This window comes from Zalophus californianus, chromosome 9 (assembly GCF_009762305.2).
Source record: "Zalophus californianus isolate mZalCal1 chromosome 9, mZalCal1.pri.v2, whole genome shotgun sequence".
Lineage (NCBI taxonomy): Eukaryota > Metazoa > Chordata > Mammalia > Carnivora > Otariidae > Zalophus > Zalophus californianus.
Window position 1 is genome coordinate 75,248,117 of NC_045603.1, and position 18,548 is coordinate 75,266,664.

Consider the following 18,548-nt stretch of genomic DNA (forward strand, 5'->3'; position numbering starts at 1 on the left):
GATTCCTCAGGAGGGCTAACAGAAACAATATTCTTCAAATTCTAGCATACATATAACAGTTTGTGACTTTTATACTTGAAAGTTAGCTTGTTATATATAAAATCTTGGGCTCATACACTCTTGAATATCTTAGATATAAAATTTCCACAATAAATTGTGTCTTCTCTAGTAAATCTTCTCATAAATGTCTTCTCTCGGGGCACCTGGCTTGTCTGCCTTTGGGTCAGGTCATGGTCCCAGGGTCCTGGGATGGAGCCCCACATCAGGCTCCCTGCTCGGCGGGAAGCCTGTTTCTCACTCTCCCACTCCCCCTGCTTGTGTTCCCTCTCTCGCTATGTCTCTGTCAAATAAACAAACAAAATCTTAAAAAAAAAAAAAAGTCTTTTCTCATGAATGGTTACTGTTGAAAAGTATAACAATAATCTGATTTTCCTTCTCTTATAAGAGACTTTCTGAATTCTTGTCTGCATGTCTGAGAGCTTTCTATTTTTCCTTTAAAGTCCAATAATTTTACTAGACTACGTTATGTGTCCGGGTTGGTCTTTCTGTGTCAATGTTCTCAGGTATATGCTGTGCTTCTTCAAAATGGAATTCCAAATCTGTTTTTAATTCAGTTAAATTTTTAGTATCTGTTCTGTTCCCTTACTATGTTTATTTTCCTCTGGGGGACGGGGCTCCCATTACACATATGTTGGATCTTCTTTGCCTGTTTTCAATATGTTAACTTCTGTCAAATTCGTTTTACAACTCTTTCTTAACCTTACTTTTTTTCAAGTTTCTCATAATTGTACATTTATAGTAGCATGCTTCAGTAACTTTAAAGTAAAAGGTAACAGTCCTATAAATTACTGATGAAGTACAATAAAGAATATCTGTGTTGCACATTTAAATCACTTAATTTTTTTTAGTTTTTAAAAATATACTTTTTAAAGATTTTATTTGACAGAGAAACAGAGAGAGCACAAGCATGGGGAGAGACAGAGGGAGAAGCAGGCTCCTGGCTGAGCAGGGAGCCTGATGAGGGGCTCGATCCCGGGACCCGGGACCATGGCCTGAGCTGAAGGCAGATGCTTAACCGACTGAGCCACCTGGGCACCCCTAAAACACTTTAAAGAACTCTGTCATTATCTACATCGAGAGTTATCTACATATATTTTTATATAAAATGAGGATTAGAATTAAACTGCTACCTGGTTTCCATTTTTCTTAAAATGATTTAATGTGCATAGATTGAGTCATGTCTGAATATTTATTCTCTACATGATGGACTCTCCACTTCTGAAATGTCATGATATGACATCCTTAAGGTCTGTTGATGATTATATATTTATTGCTTTTAGGGCCAACAATTTCAAATGATACTTTATATTGAAATAAGACACTTACTGAATATTATTATTGTACTTCAAGTCTAATTTTAGTTCCAGAGAAAGCAGTGCTGTCTTAAAAGGTTCGGATAAGGTTTTTTCTCTTACTCCAGGAAGATCACTTAACAACAAATACTTGAGGTTTCTTAAGTGATATAAAGCAATGATGCCTTTGTCTGTGATATTCCCACATGAAATTATTTCCATTTCCAATATGCTTTTTTGTAAATTTTCAAGTTTACCAAGTCTCTCCAAACAGTCATCCTCAATATAATGACACTCACATAGTCTTATTTTTTCAACATGCTGTAGGTCCTCCAGGTGATCAAATCCAATTCTCATGATACAAGAGTGGTGGCATCCATCGCCTGAATCTTCTATTTGTCCAGAGGTCCTGTTGGGAGGTGGCCATAGTGTTTCTGTCACCTCTCCTGGCCAGGGTAGCGCACCATGGCCCCACAGTGCAGCAGCCACTCCGATGCTGCCCTATCGGGTCCCACATCCTTGATGTGTTCGTAATCCACTTTATTAAACACTGCATTCAACCAGCCCCAGAAGTTTCTGCAGTCACATGACCATGGGAGTTTAAGCCACACAACTGCTGGGAAATTTTTCCAAACAGCATCATTTGATAGCGCCGTTGGTAGGGAGGGCTCTTACCCTTATTTTTAATGTTTTTCCTTTTCATCTTTCTCCCTCAAGGTACTGTCTATTTGTTCTTGTATTCCTTCCGTTCCCTTCATTTTAAAATAAATGTTCATTTCTAGTATTTTACTAAGTTCTATCACCTAGTTTTTATTTTTCTTATGCAAATTTGTTTTTTTAATGCCTTGTGATTATGTCTTGTCTTGCCTTTTGTCTTAATATCTAATTGTTTTCAACTGTTTTGTGGATATGTCTTTCTGGTGTGCTTTCTTGTCTACAGGCTGCTATTCTGAATCTCATTTTTCTTTAAAAACTTTGTGAGATTTGACATCACTTTCTAAACTTTAGAAAAAAGCTTGGCCTAGAATAGCTATTCTAACTTCACACTCTAAAACTCCCTCATTTACATATAATGTTCAAAAATATAGTTCTTTGTTTTCTGATATCTTGTCTCTCTCTCCAGCACTTTTCTCAAGATCTTCTCTTTCCTTTGCTGTATTCTTCAGGCGATGCTCAGTTATATTCTCAGTTCTTTGGCACTCTGATAATTGGTCCTGGAAAGGAGCTTTGGTTGGTTAGTTTTCAAAGTTTCACAAAGGTGCTCTAGTCCCTTAAGACTTGATCACAGACCTCTCTCACACACCGATTATCTGTGTGTGCAAAACCCCACCCTAGTTTCAGCTGTTACTCTTAAACTGGCCGTCCAAGATTTCCAGTGATTGCTTTTTGTCTATTTTTTGATTCCCAGATTCATCTGATGTTCCACTTCTTCCCTCTTCCTCTTCCTACATAGATAATAATACACAGGTCTTGGAGCTGTTTGTGGTTCGTCCCCAACCTACTGGTATTGGAGGATTTACAGAGAAACATGGTCAACTCATTTTCTTGTAAATATTGTAGGGGCACCTGGTTGGCACAGTTCGTTAAGTGTCCAACTCTCAGTTTCAGCTCAGGTCATGATCTCAGGGTCCTGGGATCGAGCCCCACATGAGGCTCTATGAGTCTGCTTGAGATGCTCTCTCCTGCTCATGCATGCTCACTCTCTCACTCTCTAAAATAAATCTTTAAAAAAATGTTGTAAATGATCGTGGGTTTTGCGTTTCCCTATTCTATGTGTCCCATTTTTATGGGAAAGTCATACAGAGATTAGAAAACTATTCTATCACTGTTGTCATCTCAGAAACCATAATATGGAAATTTAGCCCATTTGGAAAAACTGAGACTAATGCTTAATATTATACTTTTTTTACATTATTCAGTCATGAAAAGAAATAAAGTACAGATACATGCTACAACATGGATGAACCTCAAAAACATTACGCTAAGTGAAAGAAGTCAGTCACAAAAGGCCACATATGCTTATACGAAATGTCCAGTACAGGCAAGATAGCAGATTAAGTGGCTGCCAAGCACTGGGGATGGAGGGAAATGGGGAGGGACCGCTAATGGATACAGGTTTATTTTTTAGGATAAATGAAATACCTAAAACTAGATTATGGGGATGGTTGCACAACTCTATAGACATGCTAAAAACTACTGATTATACATTTCAAGCGGGTGAACTTTACAGTATATAAACAACATCTCAATAAAGCCGTGAAAAAACAAAATAAAGGAGAAAAAAGTTTCAAATGAATTACAAATTTTAAAAAGTACTAGAGAATATTAAAGTATATCCTCCTGACTCCCTAATACATAAAATGTACAAACTAGACAAAAAAAATTGATAATTCAACTACAGTAAAATTGAAGTTTTTTACTCATACAAAAAAAATTAAGAGAAAAATATTTGTGATTCCCATAACTGACAAAGAACTAGTAAGCAAAATGCAAAAATAACTTCTACAAATCAGTAAGAAAAAGATGAATAATCTAATAGAAAATAATGTGTTGAGATAGTAACAGAGACTCACAAACAGAACCACAAAAGGACAAGAGAAAAGATGCTCAAACTTGTTAATAATCAGGGAGATATAATAAAACCACAATTAAATACCATAAATTTAAAACATGACAATAAACAAGAGTCCCGTCCAAGATGGCAACTTAAGATGCTGAACTCACCTAGTCCACACACACCAAATCCCACCTGATTATACAGCACTTCCTCCAAAGAACTGAGGTCAGCCTGAATAGCTTTTACACCACAAAACAGAGAGGTCACATAGAAAATGGCAGGAGAGCCAGAGAAACCAGACACCATAAGGAAGGGAACCTCTACCCGCAACACTGTGAACTGCAAGAGGGAGGCATAGTACGAAGGGACTATGGGCAGATTCATCTGCCCTGGGGCACAGAAAAAAAAAACTGTGGTTTAAAAAAGCATATAAAAGATCCAGCCATACAACTCCCCCAAACAGTGGGGGAACTGCTGGGACTCTCTCCAGACTGGAGAAGCTGGCAAGTGCCACAGTTTACGTTCACCTTCCACCTTGATAGTGCAGAGGGGAGCAGGGTTCCAGGTGCCATAGCCAACCCACCACCTCACAGAGTACTGGGCCATAGCCCACATCAGCCATAGCCACAGCCATCCCATCAAGGCAGCACCAGTGTGGCACACATCAAGACACCCTTGGTCAGCACTCACTACGGCTCCAGCTGTCATGGCAAGGTGACAGGCACTAAGTACCCCCCAGAACACCACAGGCCCACACCACCTTCACTCAAGACAGCTTGCAAGGGCACACCCCTGGCAAGGGCACTCCAGGACTACCTGGCTCACACCTGCCTGGATCCAGCCACTCTGCCAAGGGACCCCCTGCATGGAGCACCCCAGGAACCCCTGGCCCATGATGACTCAGTTCCAGCCACCTGACCAAGGAATCCCCTGAGTAGAGCACTCCAGATCCCCTGGCCTGCACTGCATCTTGTCTGCACCTTAACAGGGCACCACCTACACAGGGTGCTCCAGGATACCCTGGCCCACACAAGACCTGGCTCTGGTCCCCCGCCAGGGCACCCCCTGCATTGAGTACCCCCAGACATACCAGCTTGCACCCACTTCAGATTCAGCAATCCTGCCAGGGTGCCCTCTGTGTGGAGAACCCAAGGACCAGCTCATATCCACTTCAGCTTTAGCTGCCCTACCAGAGTGCCCTCTGTAGGGAGAGACCTGGGACCCCCAAGCTTGCACCCACTTCATCTTCAACTGCGCTGCCAAAGCACCCTCTGAGTGGAAAGCCCCTGGACCACCCAGGCCCATGCCCACTTCCTTGCTGGCCATTCCACCAGGGCAGCCCCAGCACAGAGAGCCCCAGCACAGAGGGCCCCAGCACAGAGTGCCCCAGGGCCCCACTCCAGACACAGCTCCAGCCAGCCAAAGTCACCAAGCACACGCAGTCTACACAGGGGATGACTATACCCAAGACCACACCTTCAAATTTAGGAGAAGTAGCTGTCCCACCCAATTCACAGAAACAAACAAAGTCAAACAAGATGGGACACCAAAGAATATGTTCCAAACAAAAGAACAGAAAACCTCAAAAATATAACTAAATGAAACAGAGATAAGGAATATGCCTTATAAAGAGTTTAAAGTAACGATCATATAGATGTTCTCCAGACTGCCAAGAAGAGTGGGAAAACTCAGTTGAGACCTTCAATAAAGAGGTAGTAAACACGAAAAAGATGTAATCAAATTTGAAGAAAACATTAACTACAATGGAAAATACACTAGAGAGAATCAACAGCACATTAGAGGATACAAAAGACTGAATCAGCAATCTGGAAAACAGGGTAATGGAAAGCATCCAAGCTGAAGAGCAAAAAGAAAAGAATTTTTTAAAATGACAATTAGGCTAAGGGATCTCTTGGACAACATCAAGTGAATTAACATTCATATTATAGGGGCCACAGAAGAAGAGAGGGGAAAAAAAGGTCAAAAAACGATATGAAGAAATAATAGCTAAAAACTTCCCTGACCAAGAAGGGAAGGAAACAGACATCCAAGTTCAGGAAGCACAAAGAGTTGCAAACAAGATGAACCCAGGAAACTCACAGCAAGACAACATAATTTAAATGGCAAAAGTTAAAGAATTTAAAAAGCAGCAGGAGAGAAGAAAAAAATTATGTAGAAGGGAAACCTCATAAGGCTATCAGCAGATTTTTCGGGAGAAACTTTGCAGCCAGAAAGGAGTGGCATGATATATTCAAAGCGCTAAAAGGAAAAACATCTACAACCAAAAATACTATACCCGGCAAGGTTATCATTCAGAATTGAAGGAGAGATAAAGAGTGTCTCAAACAAAAATTCTAGAAGTTCATTGCCACTAAACCAGCCTTACAAAAAATGATAAAGTGACTTCTGTAAGTGGGGGGAAAAAAGCCATAGTTAGAAATAAGAAAATTATGAAAAAAAGATGTAAAATATAACATATACATAAAACATGGAGGGAGTAAAAAAGTTTTCTTTGAATATGTTCAAATTTAAGTGACCACCAACTTAATATAGACTGCTATATACTTAGGACACTACATATGAATCTCATGGTAAATACAAACCCCAAACCTATAATAGATACACAAAAAATAAGGAAAAAGAAAATAAAGCATAACACTACCGAAAGTCATCATAACAAGGAAAAGAGAGCAAAAAGAAAAGAACAGAGAAGAACTACAAAAACAACCAGTAAACTATTAACAAAATGGCAAAATGTACACACCTATCAATAATTATTTTAAATGTAAATAGACTAAATGCTCCACCAATCAAAAGACATAGGGTGGTGAAATGGATTAAAAAAAAAAAAAAAGACTCATTTATACAATGCCTACAAGAAACTCACTTCAGACCTAAAGATACATAAAACCTGAAAGTATGGAAAACGACATACCATGCAAACAGAAATGAAAAAAAATGCTGGAGGAGCAATACTTTTATCAGACAAAAATGGACTTTAAAACAATGACTGGAACAAGAGACAAAGAAGGGCATTACACAATGACAAGTCAATCTCACAGGGGTATATAACAATTTTAAGTATCTACACACCCAAAATTGGAGCACCTAAATACATAAAGCAAATATTAAGACATAAAAGGAAAAATTATAGTAATGCAATAATAGTAGAGGATTTTAACATCCCACTTACATTAATGGACAGATCATCCAGGTAGAAATTCAATAAAGGAACAGTGTCTCTGTTTGGGGCTTGAACTCACAACTCTGAGATCAAGACCTGAGCAAAGATCAAGAGTCAGGACACTTAACCAACTGAGTCACCGAGGCACCCCAAGGAACAGTATCTTTGAATGACACATTAGACCAGATGGACTTAAATATATACTCCCTGCTCAGCGGGGAGTCTGCTTCTCCCTCTGACCCTCTTCCCTCTCGTGCTCTCTATCTCTCATTCTCTCTCTCAAATAAAATCTTTAAAAAAAAAAAAAAGATAAAGACACCACAAAAAAGGAAAACTACAGGCCAGTATCTTTATGAACATAGATTCAAAAATCCCCAACAGAATATTAGCAAACTTACTCCAACAATACATTAAAAAATCATTCACAGCACAACTGGGTGGCTCAGTCGGTTAAGCATCTACCTTCAGCTCAGGTCATGAACAGGATCGATCCCCACATCAGGCTCCTTGCTCAATGAGAAGCCTGCTTCTCCCTCTGCCTGTAGCTCCCCCTGCTTGTGCACTCGCTCGCTCACTCTCTGACAAATAAATAAATAAAATCCTGAAAAAAAAAATCATTCACTACAATCAAGTGGGATTTATTCCTGGGATGCAGGGTTGTTCAACATCCACAAATCAATCAGTGTGCTACATCACATCAACAAAGGATAAGAACCATATGATCATTTCAATAGATGCAGAAAGAGCATTTGACAAAGTAAAAAAATCCATTCACCAGGGCACCTGGGTGGCTCAGTTGGTTAAGCGACCAACTCTTGGTTTCGGCTCAGGTCATGATTTCAGGGTTGTAAGATCGAGCCCCACATTGGGCTCCACGCTCAGTGGGGAGTCTGCTTGAGATTCTCTCTCTCCCTCTCCTTCCCGCTCTGCTGCTCCCCTGGCTCACACTTCCTAAAATAAATAAAACCTTAAAAAAAAATCCATGCAACAAAGTAGGTTTAGAGGAGACATACCTCAACATAATAAAGGCCATATGTGAAAAACCCAAAGCTAACATCGTCTGCAATGGGGAAAAACTGTGAGCTTTTCTCCTAAGATCAGGAACAAGATAAGGATGTCCACTCTCCCCACTTTTATTCAAAATAGTACTCGAAGTCCTAGCCACAGTAATCAGACAAGAAATAAAGGCATTCAAATTGGTAAGGAAAAAGTAAAACTTTCATTATTGGTAGATTACATGATACTATATATAGAAAACCCTAAAGACTCCACCAAAAAAACTACTAGAACTGATAAATGAATTCAGGAAAGTTGCAGAATACAAAGTCAATATACAGGTATCTGTTGAATTTCTATACACAAATAATGAAGCAGCAGAAAGAAATGAAGAAAACAGTCCATTTAGAATTGTGCCAAAAATAATAAAATACCAAAGAGGTGAGAGTAACCTGTATTCTAAAAACTATAAAATACTAATGAAAGAAAATAAAGATGACACAAACAAAACAGAAAGATATCCCATGGTCATGGATTGGGAGAACAAATATTGTTAAAATGTCCATACTACCCAAAGCAATCTACAGACTTAATGCAATCCATATCAAAACAAATACTTTTCACAGAACTAGAACAAATAATCCTAAAAGTTGTATGGAACCATAAAAGACCCCAAATAGCCAAAGTAATCTGGAAAAAAAAAGAACAAAACGAGATTATCATAATCCCAGATTTCATGATACACTAAAGCTATATTAATCCAAACAGTATAGTACTGGCACAAAAACAGACACCTAGATCAAAGGAACAGAATAGAGAGCCTAGAAATAAATCCACAATGGTCAATTAATCTATGGCAAAGGAGGCAAGAATATCCAATGAAAAAGACAGTCTCTTCAACAAATAGTGCTAGGAAAACTGGACAGCTACATGCAAAAGAATGAAACTGGACCACTTTCTTACACCACACACAAAAATAAACTCAAAATGGATTAAAGACCTAAATGTGAGACCTGAAACCATAGAAACCCTAGAAGAGAGCACAGGCAGTAATTTCTTTGACATATGTCAGAGCAATATTTTTCTAGACATGTCTCCTAAGGAAAGGGAAACAAAAATAAACTATTGGGACTATATCAAAATAAAAAGGTCTGCACAGAAAATGAAACAATTGACAAAACTAAAAGCCGGTCCACTGAATGGGAGAAGATAGTTGCAAACAACATACCCAATAAAGGGTTAGTATCCAAAATATAAAAGAACTTACACAACTCAATACCAAAAAGCTAATCCAATTAAAAATGAGCAAAAGACGGGGTGCCTGGGTGGCTCCGTTGTTAAGCGTCTGCCTTTGGCTCAGGTCATGATCCCAGGGTCCTGGGATCAAGCCCCCGCATCGGGCTCCCTGCTCCGTGGGAAGCCTGCTTCTCCCTCTCCCGCTCACTCCCCCTGCTTGTGTTCCCTCTCTTGCTGTGTCTCTCTCTGTCAAATAAATAAATAAAATCTTTAAAAAATAAATAAATAAAATAAAAATGGGCAAAAGACCTGAACAGACATTTCTCCAAAGAAGACATAGGGATGACCAACAGACACATGAAAAGATGCTCTACATCACAACTCAAGGGAAATGCAAATCAAAACCACAATGAGATACCACCTCACACCTGTCAGAATAGCTTAAAAATGTAAGAAATAACTAGTGGTGACAAGAATGTGGAGAAAAAGGAACCTTGTGCACTGTTGGTGGGAATGCAAACTGGTGCAGCCACTTTGGAAAACAGTATGGAGGGTCCCTGAAAAATTGAAAATAGAATTAACATATGATCCAATAATTCCACTACTGGGTATTTACCAAAAAATACAAAAATGCTAATTTGAAAAGACATATGCACCTTTTCAGGGTTTTGTTTTGTTTTTTGATTTTATTATGTTATGTTAATCACCATATATCATTAGTTTTTGATGTAGTGTTCCATGAGTCATTGTTTGCATATAACACCCAGTGCTCCATTCAGTACATGCCCTCTTTAATACCCATCACCAGGCTAACCCATCCCCCCACTCCCCTCCCCTCTAGAACCCCCAGTTTGTTTCTCAGAGTCCATAGTCTCTCATGGTTCGTCTCCCCCTCCAATTTCCCCCCCTTCATTTTTCCCTTCCTATCTTTTTTTTTTTAACATATAATGTATTGTTTCAGAGGTACAGGTCTGTGATTTAACAGTCTTACACAATTCACAGCACTCACCATAGCACATACCCTCCCCGGTCACCCAGCCACCCCATCCCTCCCACCCCCCACCACTCCAGCAACGCTCAGTTTGTTTCCTGAGATTAAGAATTCCTCATATCAGTGAGATCATATGATACATCTTTCTCTGACTTATTTCGCTCAGCATAATACCCTCCAGTTCCATCCACGTCATTGCAAATGGCAAGATTTCATTCTTTTTGATGGTTGCATAATATCCCATTATATATATACCACATCTTCTTTATCCATTCATCTGTCGATGGACCCTTTCAGTTTTTGCAGCATTATTTACAATAACCAAATTATGGAAGCAGCCCAAGTTTCCACTGATAAATGGATAAGAAGATGTGGTGTGTATATACAGGATAGATGGACAGAGAGATGGACAGATGGGTACACACACACACACACACACACACACACACACAGAATATTACTCAGCAATAAAAAATGAAATCATGCCACTTATAATAACATGGATCAATCTAGAAAGTATAATGCTAAGTGAAGTAAGTCAGAGAAAGACAAATACCATATGATTTTACTCATATGTAGACTCTTAAGTATAGAGAACTGATGGTTACCAGATTGGGGATGGGGGGTGTGAAATAAGTAAAGGGGTTTTTAGGAGTACACTTATGATGAGCACTGAATAATGTACAGAATTGTGGAATCAAGATATTGTACACCTGAAACTAATATAACTCTGTATGTTAAGAGAACTGGATTTAAAATTTAAGAAAAAAAAAACACATTAGACCAGAGTTAAGAGATATACATAGAACATTCCATCCAAAACTAACAGAATACACGTTATTCTCAAGCACACATGGAACACTCCAGCATAGATCATATATCAGGCCACAAAACAAATCTTAGTAAGTTTACGAATACCGAATTAAGGGGCGCCTGGGTGGCTCAGTCAGTTAAGCGGCTGCCTTCGGCTCAGGTCATGATCCCAGCATCCTGGGATTGAGCCCCGCATCAGGCTCCCTGCTCAGCGGGGAGCCTGCTTCTCCGTCTCCCTCTGCCTGCTGCTCCCCCTGCTTGTGCTCTCTCTCTCTCTGTGTCAAATAAATAAATAAAAAGTCTTAAAAAAAAAAAAAGTCTCTTAAAAGAATACTGAAATGATATCAAGCATCTTTTCCAATCACAATGGTATTAAAACAGGAATCAGGGGCGCCTGGGTGGCTCAGTTGGTAAAGTGACTGCCTTCGGCTCAGGTCATGATCCTGGAGTCCCGGGATCGAGTCACACGTCCGGCTCCCTGCTCAGCAGGGAGTCTGCTTCTCCCTCTGACCGTTTCCCTCTCGTGCTCTCTATCTCTCATTCTGTCTCTCTCAAATAAATAAATAAAATCTTAAAAAAAAAAACAGGAATCAATTACAAGACTGAAAAATCTGTAAATATGTGGTGATTAGACAACATGCCACTGAACAATGGATGAAAAAATTTTAAAAAACAGCTTGAAACAAATGAAAATAAAATATACCAAAATTTACAGGATGCAGCACAAGCAGTTCTAACAGAGAATCTCATAGTGATAAATGCCTATATTAACAAACAAGAAAGATCTCAAATAAACAACCTAACTTTACACCTCAAGGAACTAGAAAAGGAAGACTAAGGTAAGCCCAAAATTAGTAGTAAAGGGATGAAATATACCAAAGATAAAAACAGACATAAATGAAATAGACTGAAAAGAGAACAGAAAAAAAAAAAAATCAATGAAATGAAGAGCTGTTGTTTTGAAAAGATAAAAAATACAAAAACCTTTAGCTAGGCTTGCCCCCCCAAAAAAAACGAGGACTTGAAATCAGAAATAAAAGAGGAGATGTTAATCACAAAAATACAAAAGATCCTAAAAGACTACTCTAATACACACATGCATGTGCAATCGAATACTATTCAGCCATAAAAAAGGAAATACTGCTATTTGCAACAACATAGATGGATCTTGACCGCATTACACTAACTGAAATAAGTCAGAGAAAGACAAATACCACATGATCTTTCTTACATGTGGACTCTAAAAAAAAAAAAAAGCAAAAAAGAAGTCATAGATACAGAGAAGAGATTACTGGCTGTCAGAAGCAGGGGGTAGGGGAAATGGGTGAAGGTGGTCGACGGTACAAACTCCCAATAAAGTAAGTCCTGGGGATGTAATGCACAGTATGGTGACTACAGATAATAATACTGTACTTTCTATTTGAAAGTTGCTAAGACAGTAAATTTTAAGTTTTCATAAGAAAAAAAATGCAACCATGTGTGTTGAAGAATATTAACTAGACTTACTGTGGTGATCATTTCACTATATATGTACATCAAATCATTCTGTTGCACTCATGAAACTAAAACAATGCTGTGTGTCACTTATACCTCAATTACAAAAAATTATGTCAACAGATTCACATACAGACCAAACAAAACATGCTTATAGGTTCTCATTTTTACCTATTATGAATAATGTTGGCTTCCTCAACAACTGCTTAGAACAGTGCTTGTTTTCCCCAGTGATTTAAACACCCAATATCCACACTTTTTCCAGGAAGGTGAGTGGCTACAGAAATTCCGGTATGGCAAGTCACAGGCAGCTTGCTCTGAAAATAGGGCTCACTTGGCACTGCAATGCTTTCTGCTTTTTTCATCTCCAAATATTCCCCAAATTGATTCACTATCTATATATTTAAGGGTTAGAGATTTGTGTGCCTGGTCTTAGTGTCATCTTTCAGTCTCTTCCAAACTGTACTGTATTGAAATTTATACTGTATAGAAATATATAACTTTGGATTTATATTTTGAGACTGAACCTTTCACTGAAAAGGCTTTGTCGTATTTTTAGCTTTTTCTCTCTGATAACTACCATCAGTTGGAAATAGGAAGCGGTAAATATTCACTCATGACACATTACTCAAAACTGATTCAGTTTTTAACTAAGTTTTTATTTTTCATTGTATAAGACAGGCCTCTTAATTCTTTGATAATATGAGATAAAAATGTATTTTTTTAATTTTTTAACTTTTTATTTGTAGTGAAAGAAGCCAGACATAAATGATCACCTATTTTAAATTCCATTTCTATTAACTATCCAGAATAGGTAAATCCACAGAGACAGAAAGAAGACTGGTGGTTGCCAGGGACTGAAGGGACAACGAAAAATATGAAGTGATTGCTTAATGGGTATGGAGTTTTCTTTTTGGGTGATAAAAATGTTTTGGACCTAGAAAGAGGTGGTGATTGCACAACACCATGGATGTACTGAATGCCAATGAACTGTACACTCTGAATGGCAAGTTTTATGTTATATAAATTTCACCTCATTTTTAAGTCAAAAAAGAAAGGAAGCAGCACATGAGCTATATAAAGAAACTAGGAAAAAAAGAAAAATATGTTTACCTAAAAATATTCACAAGAAATATAGGAATGAAAATTATGATCAATATTTGGAAGGAAATTACTAAACTTAATGAAATTATCACCTCTATGAACACAAGACAAATGAAGGTATATCCAGCAGGAAAGGGCAAGATTTCAGGAACTAAAATATAGATAGCAGTGTGGGGGGTGGAGGGTGCTTTTTTTTTTTAAATAAAGAATTCTAGAATAATTTAGCACTTTTTAAAAAAAAGATTTTATTTATGAAAGAGAGAGAAAGAAATGGGGGAGGGGCAGAGGGAGAAGTAGCCTCCCTGCTGAGCAGGGAGCTCAAGAGGGCTCCTACCCAGGATCCTGGGATCATGACCTGAGCCAAAGGCAGACCTTTCACTGCCACCCAGGCGCCAGGATTTAGCACTTTTTTTTAAAAGACAATAACAAGAATTGGAGAGGGTGTGCAGAAACTGAAACCCTCATACACTGATGGAGGGAATGTAAAATGGAATAGCCACAATCAAAAACAATGTGGCAGTTCCTCAATGTTAAACAAGAGTTACCAAATGACCCAGCAATTCCACTCCTAGGTATATACCCAAGAGAACTGAAAACATGTCCTCAGGACAATTTGTAAACAATGTTCATAGCATTATTCATCATAGCCAAAAAGTGGAAGCAACCCAGTATTCATCAACTAATGAATGGATAAGCAAACTGTGGCAAATCTATACAACGGAATTTTAGCAATAAAAAGTAATGAAGTAAATACATGGATGAACCTAAAAAACATGCTGAGCAAAAGAAGCCAGACACAAAGAGCCACATATTGTATGATTCTGTTACATTGAAATGTTCGGAACAGGCAAATCCATAGAGACAGAAAATAGATTAGAGGTTGCCAGAGGATGGGAAGGGGGGCTGTGCACTGGGAAATGACTGCTAATGAGTACAGAGTTTCTTTCCTGCATAACAGAAATGTTCTTTAAAAAAAAAAGTTTAGGAATTAGCGGTGACGGTGGCATAACCTGGTGAGTATACTAAAACTGAATTTTACACAGGTGAATTTTATGTTATATGAATTAAATTTTAATTTTTAAAATGTTAAATTAAAAAGAAAGAAAAGGTTGGTTTGGAAACTGGTCATTTAAAACCCAAGATTCCTTTTTGAATTACAAAAGGTAGAGTGCTGAAATCACTGAAATAAAAGGTAAAATGAAAAGTTCCTTACTAGCAACTCTGAGCCAGCATCTCAGGTTAATGTCATCAGCACTGGGATTCCTATACTGGGTGGTGGTTCGGACTGCATACCTGGAAGGGCTCCCCCTTCTAATTCTCAACTTAAAAAAGTGATTAAATTTCCCAAGTTGAGTCACAAAAGTTGTTTAAGTCTATCTCCTTCTCCACCTGCAAAGTACACCATGGTCTAAAAGTATCAACCTTTCCTCTCCCCTTTTCAGGACTTTCCACACAGATGCTCTCAGAGAAAAAAGAAAACTACTTAGCTAAGCCATAAAAGCTGTGAATGATCTACAGCTATAAACATGATTCCCTCTCAACTCCTCCAACTCTCTAGGCCTGAAGTAAGTATTACTTGGGCAATTTAAGAAATCAAAATTTAAAACATTAGCAAGAATGCCACCAAGATCAACATGCTACTGGATGGTAGTATGCCCTTAGGCTCAGCTTCCCTGTCTTTTCCAGTTTCATGCATTTTAAAGTCAAAGACGCACTAAAATTATTTTCAGTGAGGATCTATGAACCATCCACATCAGAATCACCTATGATGCCTGGCCGAACCTAGACTTAGAAAATCAAAATCTCTGGGGATGGAATCCAGGAACTTATTTTCAAAGTGATTCTTACATACACTTAAGTTTGCAAATCACTGTTCTAAAAAGTTAAAAAAAAAAATGGGACCTACAGTCATTTAAGATATGGATAATGTGTAAGATAGAGACTATACCTGGAGTCTCTATGAAGACCTGAAGTCTCTTATGAAGACATCATCACCGCTACTGAGATGTTTACCTGTCAGAACACTTATTATGTCTGGAACTCACTCATTGTACACTACTCCATTAAATATGAATGTAATGCATGTGCTGATTAAATATACAAAACATTAAAAGGCATAGATGACAAAGTAGTGGTGTACTTGTATTCAAGTCAAGTAAAAGAGATTTTCTTCAACATACTGAGGAAAATATGGAAAAAAAAGACACTGTTTCTTATTTATTTCTTCTGTACCTGAATAATAAAGGAGTGAATTTCAGCTAATAAAGACCTAAACGGAGACAAACTTCATTAAATCAAGTCTTGAAAAACTAATTTCCCCAGGGCACCTGGCTGACTCAGTCAGTAGAGCATGTGACTCTTGATCTCAGGGTTTTAAGTTCAAACCCCATGTAGAGTGTACTTAAAACAACAACAATTAATTTCCCTTCTGAGTAATTTCAAACATCAACATACAAACACGGCACATACCTATCACTACTAGGATGGTTTTTGCTAGCACACAAAAATGACTTTCCTAACAGTGAGATCTTTACTTTTCTACTCTGACCCTCCCAATTCTCCCAACAGGCCTACTCACGGAAATAAACTCAATTTTGTGTAAGAAAAATCCTTCTTGACTTTAAACTATTTATGCTGACACAAAAGCCCTGATTCTTTTACTGCTTCAAGCTTAAAAAGCATGGAGAATCTCTTAAAAGTATATGGAAAGTTTCTGGTCCACAGACAGGAAACACTTCCAAATTACTACTAAAGAAGGCTTATTTCACCTCCTTTAATTCTATTTTCAAAAACAGATCCGTTTGAATGATAGAAGTCCCAGTGTTTTAAAATATTATCTAGTTACAGTGAGCAATATTCATTCAAAGTATTTATAGAGCACTCACTACACACCCCAGACTGTTCCAAAGCTAGGAACAGGAACACAGCAGTGAACAAAACATGCTAAACAAAAATACTGCTCACAATATTGTATTGATGATTCAGTGTCCAATCATTACAAATACTGAGTTACAAATACTATATGTAGGCAGGAAAGACCAGAATCGATAGCAATCCTACAGCAAACCAAGCAAATGTGTTTCTGAAATAATTTCTATTACTATATTTAAAAGCAAGAAAAAGTGCAAGATGTCTATGGTCTCCAAGGTTTCCAGTGTTTGAATATACTCTATAGTATTCTCTCGTAATATTTATACTCTACACTAAAATACTGTAGCAAGATATAGCAATAGAAAATGGGTAAACTGAAATGAAAACACTTAAAATCAATATACCAAGTAATCTCTAAAATGCATTTCTCTGAACTCTAATAATAAAGTCCTAGGATTCTTTTTAAACCAAGAAAAGCAGTAGGCAGAGAAAATAAAACTTGTACTTCTCTGTCACTCTAGAAATAATTTATTTCTTCAACATTTCTGCATATAAAAAAATATGCTATCTATAGGGTGAGACCCAAAATGGAAAGACCAGAGAACCTTGATGCCCAATTTGGATGGAAGACAAAAACCACAGCTTACTCAGAAAAACTGGTTATTCCTTCCTCAAACCCAGGTACAGGTGGTTTCGGGGTGTTTTTTTGTTTGTTTTCTGCTTTTTGTTTTTTTGTAACTACTTCGGCGTTCCCGAAACCTGAAGGGATTGCACTGCAGGAAGACACTCAGGTGCCACACAGCTGCGGCCTTCGCAGCCCCGACCCCGCAGTTCCAAAACTGACTCCGCAGCCTCTGAGCAAGGCAAGGAGGGGAATAAAAAAACCTTGCCGCCCTAAAACCAACCAAGGAAGGGCTGGCTGGCCCACCACAAGCCCTGTGTGGCCCCGCGTGCCCCGCGCGTCCCCCAGGTGCCCTTGCAAACAGCGGCCCGCTGGGAAAGCCGCGCCCGGTCCCCGCGGACTCGAGTTCAGCCCGCCGGCCGGTCCCTCCCCTAGCCCGCCCCCGGGACCCGCGGGGCCCGCCGCGCCGGCTCCGCCCCTCGCCTCGCAACCCGGCCCAGATTCCCAGGCCCGAAGCAACGCAGCCCCAGGCGAGAAGGCGCGAGCAGAGCCCCGGGCGCCCCGGCGCCCACAGCAGCGCCCTTCCCCTACAGGCCGCAAAGGCCAGCTGGGATCAGGCGCTGCCGCAGCCCCCCACCAGGCCCGCGCCCCGGACTCTGGCCTGGGCGGACGCCGCCCTCGTCTCTTACCTGCGTTCCCACCACGACGATCTGAGGCAACTGGATGATGTCGGCGCCTACCGTGTTGAAGACATCCTGGAGCTTGTTGATAACGGGAATTAGCGCCTCCATGACTCCGAAAACACGGGACCCTCGCCCCGCCGGCCGCGGCAATGAATGGGGCCGGGGCCCAGAGTCCGCCTCCTTCCTCCTCTCCTCCGCCCTCTCCTCGGGAGCCGGCACCCATTGGACCCCGCCCGCCCGCTACCTGCCCCCTCCCGGCAGGCCACGCGCTAAGAGGAAGGTGGAGAAAAACAAAGTCTGCCGGGAGTTGTAGTTCTCGGAGGAAAGCCGAGGCCTACGGCTTCCAGAAGGCTGCGCGGCGCTGGGCGGGCGGAGAGCCAGGAGCACCCGCAGGGTTCACCCGCACCTGTCAAAAGGGTAGGGAGCGAGGCTCGGAGAGTAGGAGAGAAGAGATACATTTATGCCTGTATTCGGGGCGTAACGGGTGTGAAAATGCCGGATATGTACAGCACGAAGTACAGCGGAATATCTTGATTATCCAAGATGTCATTTCCTTATAAGGACGCTTGCTTAACAAGGGCGGGTTGAAGAGGCTTAAAAGGATAGCTCATAGCCTCAGGCACCCCTATCAGGTGCACAGGATCT

General features: G+C 39.7%; 1 protein-coding gene and 1 pseudogene across 8 annotated transcripts in view; both read right to left on the reverse strand.

Annotated features, from left to right (window-relative positions):
• DNM1L (dynamin 1 like) overlaps nt 1-18,142 on the reverse strand; it is a 49,790-nt gene extending 31,648 nt beyond the window's left edge. For 7 of the 8 annotated variants that reach the window (XM_027592240.2, XM_027592238.2, XM_027592235.2 and 4 more), the window contains exon 1: nt 17,910-18,141. In XM_027592240.2, coding sequence (XP_027448041.1) covers nt 17,910-18,011 — 102 coding nt within the window. In that variant the 5' untranslated portion in view covers nt 18,012-18,141. Of the gene's footprint in view, nt 1-17,909 lie in introns of all 8 variants that reach the window. The other variant, XM_027592232.2, reaches the window with a different exon arrangement.
• LOC113921617 lies at nt 1,383-1,995 on the reverse strand (annotated as a pseudogene).
• Nucleotides 18,143-18,548: the final 406 nt, after the last annotated feature.